The following is a 4599-nucleotide window of genomic DNA, read 5'->3' as shown; positions in this document are numbered from 1 at the left end:
TTATATCTAGTTATTCTACTACGCAACTAAAAATTAACAATTCGAAAACTGTCTCGCTAACTGATTGTATACAAAATAATAAGTCTACAAGACTTCAAGATTCTTAAGAATATATCAGAGAATTACAATTAATTCAATTGATTTTAAAAATTTTGAAATGAGAAGAAGAAAATAACTAACCTTGTTTTAAATCATGTAAAATATTGCAAACAAATGGAATTTTTTGATCTGAAGCTGTACGAATTTCATAGACATCCCATTGAATTAAGTACCAAAAGTTCTCACACTCTTTTGGATAGCACGCATTGAAAGTTATAAATATTTTAAAAAGTACATCAATGGCCTTCAAAACAGATGGCATTTCGTACATAATTTTATCGATCCGCAGGTATACTTTCTCGATCGAAGTTACTTCGGGTCCAACAACAATGACAAAAGGCTGCATTGTGAGATTCATCTGGGACATCTTATTTTGTTTATTAATACACATCTGTTCAATATCTCCAAATATCTGAAAAAAAGAAAACATCAAATTGCATTTTACTATAACATAAAAAGTAATCAATTATTACAATTCGCTTTTAAATTCAAATATTAGATAACAAATACATATTGCCGAACTAATTTACCTTGCAATGCACAAGAATGCCATCTCGGCTTTCAGCAATTGTAGGTTTCCACACTCTTCTACGACCACCATCGGTTTTTGTACTAACTTTCGTTGATTTAGGAGCTAAGAGAGCTAATGATATCCAAATCTGAAGAATCGTTTTACTGTCTGTAAAGTTATTAATATTAAATATTTAAAGACATATAAACACAATCAGCAAATAAATATAAAAAAGACCAAAAGAAGATATAAATTAAATATTTACTTAAATCTAAAGATTGCGACTTCATAAGAATCTCATTAAGTCGATCTCCTGTTGAAAGGTTTTTTTTTAAAAGTTTGTACAATTTTTCAAAATGCCAGTTCCGTGATACAATCAATTTATCTCTGCATTGCGGATATTTCCTTTCAAAATCTCTTTCGATCTGTAAATGTGTAAAGAAATGTTCATTACCTATTATACATTTCATAGAATGCAATTGATTGAGATAAATACAAAATATGTATATAACTTTTATGATAATTATATATTTTAAATTTAGGCATATTATTACCAATTCGTATCCGAAATTCGAAGTCAATATCGACCATCGTTTTATTATATCATTAATGTTCTTGAATAATTTGTTTTCGCAATCATTCATACGCAAGTTATATGATTCGTCCCATTTTTTTATTACTTCCTCCTTTGGACTTTGGTTATGAATTAACCAAATCCTATGTTGTTCCGCAGTGTCGAGGGCTGTGCATAAATGTTTAAAAGACAAATTTTAAAACAAAGATTGCAATTCAACTTTATACATGTTTTTAAATAATTTTGAATGCAATTCTGCTTTTATGTAGAAATACCTGTATTAATAATGTTTCGTTCATCTGATTTTTTTGAATAATTCGCAGAATTAAGAAATTTCATGTCATTGCGAAATCTATCCACTAATTTTCCGCGAGAAATGCCTGCTTTATTTTCTTTGGAATCTTTTTTACGGATTGGTGGTATAAAATATACTTCCTTATTTTCATGCGGAAAGAGTTCTATAATTTGATCCGAAATGTGCTCAAAATCTTCGTTTTTCAGCGATCTTAAACAGATTAAATATGATCTTTATTCTAGCATTTGATATGAATACAATAAAAAATTATATATATATATATATATATATATATATATATATATATATATATATAGATACACACACACAGATTGTATATGAATACAAGAAATCCACAGTAAATGTAAAGAGTAAAATATTAATACTTATTTATTAACCTGATATCCAAATTTAAGAAATGCGTAACAATTATGTGGCACAAAATTGATTGACACCTGGTAGTAAAAGTTTGCTCATGTTTACTGATTTGTGTAAGAGTTTGTCCGTATGCAGTTTTTGAGAGAATATTTTTAAGATTAAATTCTTCTTTATCAAACTTTCTTCTCTTTGGAGATGGTTCACGAATGTCAGATGATGAATTGTCTATTTCCGATTGATTTTTATTTTCTATCTCTAATAATTCTTTATCCTGATTTTCAGGTAGAATATTACTTATTTCATGTAATGTAGGATTGTCAATTATTTCAAAAATTAGTGATGGAGTACTTGAAGGACTTGCAGTACTTGGTAAAGTACTTGAAGTACTTGATGGACAATTTAGCGAATCAGGTATTTTGCTGGATGTTAGGCTCTAAAAAATATATAATGATATAAATAAACAATTGTAATATAATATAAACATAAAAATTTTTGTACACTGAGAGAAATAATTACAATATTTTTCCCTCAGTGATAGATGGAATTTGATGGAGATGAAAATAAAACGTACATAATCATTGTACTTTTTACGAAGTATTATTCGATCTTTTACATTTGGAATTAATTGTTCAAAGTCACGGAAATTGCAGTCCTTTAAAAGATCACTCAAATTATCCATATTGTTGATTTCATTTTCTGTGTAAGATAAATGACAGAGACACACGCATTAGTTAACATTAATTAATTTTTACAATGAACACGTGCGTATTTTTTAAGTTCACACCATTTAATACAAAGAACTTTTTTATTCTAAATTAAAAATAATTTTAAAAAATTATTTAAGAGTAATATTTTTTTTCTTTAATTATTTTTCTATATACTACTAGAAATATTACACATAAGATTTTTAAAAAAGATATGTGTGTGTAAATGTATTTTAATTTTTTCGAAGACGTTATTTAGTAATACTATTAAGTAGTTAGTAATACCTAAAAATAATGTAGTAAGTATTATTAAGTTATTAGTAAATATTACTAAATTTTTAGTAATATTTACTACGTTTAGTAATACTCACTAATAGTTTAGTAATACTTACTAATAATTAGTAATACTTACTAATAATTTAATAATACTTACTAATAATTTAATAATACTTGCTACATTATTTTTACACATTATCGCATTATTTAATAACTTACTAAATTGTTTTATATTTCATGTAATATTCTTTATCAGACATTATTCATCCGAATTTGAAATAGCCACGTGTTCATTTAAAATGAATGCATGAACAGACTTTGTTCTGTATTCTTGTCGTATTATCGTATCGCAGCAATGTATAAATTCCGTTTACAAAAAAACATTCCACTCATAAAGAAAAAAACCTTGGACAAAACATAAGCATATACGATATACGCAGTATGAAAATAATAAAAATGATATGTACAATAAGCAAATTGAATTATATCGCATCGAATCATTTATTTGCAACAGTACGATAATACGATACGAGGATGAGCAATAAGTCTATACACAGGTATCTAATCAGAGATTAAAGCAAAAAATGTGATGTATCTAATGCATATGTATGTACGCGCGCATGTTTATAATTGCAATTGATCTAATAGATTAGATTCACATATTATGGAAATAGTCGCTTTGCGAAAAGAAAAATAATGAGCTCTATCTTTTAAGTATAAGTTTATACATACCTTTTAATACATGAATGAGATGTTTAAGTCCCCAAATTAAAAGAAGATTTTCTAAATCACTCATTTTTTACAACTTTACAATGTACTTTCGCGGACACTTGAATTTTACGATGCACTTTCGCGAGTGATGAACGAGCGTGTACAAACCTGCTTCAACGCACACGGGCACACGGACACACGAACGGGGCTGCGACGCGCACCGGAAAACGGTCGCCCGGTCGAGGACGCGATCGAGAGATTTCGAAGGGGGCCGAAAAAAACGCGACGGCGACAGCGGCGGCAACGAACGGCGAGGGTCCGTTCGGTATCTCTGACGCGCGGCTTGTCCGACCGACCCGCGTGCGAATCGAGACGATCGACGGCGACGAGAACGACGACGACGACGGGATAAACGTGGCCGGGGCGATCTTCGCGATGAACGCGTGCCGCACACAGTCAGAACGATTAAGACATCATCGTCGTGATTCGACGGAACGCGCGAGACGATGCACCACAGTACGACACTACCGCGACGCGGCACGCGGCTCGACTTTGCGTAATTCGAAACAAAGCTCTTGCCGCAAGGACACGACTGGACACGACCGTGCATGCACGCTCACGTGATGCTCACGATTCGATGCGTGCAACGCTCTCGGTTCCCTGAAGCGCCACCGCTAACAAATGCCTGCGCTTCCGCACAGTAAAGAATAATCTCATTATTTAGTAATACTTACGAAATTTAGTAATACTTACTAAATTACCAAATTGCTTACTAAATAATTGAGTAACTGTCACCAAATCATTTAGATAACGCTTTTTCATACAATTTAGTACTAATTATCAAACTGTTTGTTATTTATCACTAAGCTGTTTGATAATAAGTACTATATAATTTAGTTGGCTCAACTAAACGCAAAATTGGCTTTTTCAAAATGTTTATAATTATTACAAAATGTTTTGTTATTAATATCATATTCGGTAATAATAATCAAATATTTTAAAAAGAACTGTTACTAAGTGTATCTCACAAGATTACCAAGAATTTTTTTTT

At 30.6% G+C, this 4599-nt stretch overlaps 1 protein-coding gene across 1 annotated transcript; it reads right to left on the bottom strand.

Annotated features, from left to right (window-relative positions):
• Positions 1–17: 17 nt before the first annotated feature.
• Positions 18–4593, bottom strand: LOC139824989 (uncharacterized). Its single transcript, XM_071797540.1, has 8 exons — positions 3570–4593; positions 2429–2553; positions 1878–2290; positions 1460–1689; positions 1165–1352; positions 876–1035; positions 630–778; positions 18–511 (listed from the first exon to the last, which is right to left on the bottom strand). The coding sequence occupies exons 1-8, from the start codon at positions 3631–3633 to the stop codon at positions 176–178; spliced, it is 1665 nt and encodes a 554-aa protein (XP_071653641.1). The 5' UTR covers positions 3634–4593; the 3' UTR covers positions 18–175.
• Positions 4594–4599: the final 6 nt, after the last annotated feature.

This window comes from Temnothorax longispinosus, unplaced genomic scaffold (genome assembly GCF_030848805.1).
Source record: "Temnothorax longispinosus isolate EJ_2023e unplaced genomic scaffold, Tlon_JGU_v1 HiC_scaffold_745, whole genome shotgun sequence".
NCBI classification, from domain to species: domain Eukaryota; kingdom Metazoa; phylum Arthropoda; class Insecta; order Hymenoptera; family Formicidae; genus Temnothorax; species Temnothorax longispinosus.
Note: the sequence above shows the minus strand (reverse complement) of the source record. Positions and strands in the feature narration are given on the sequence as shown.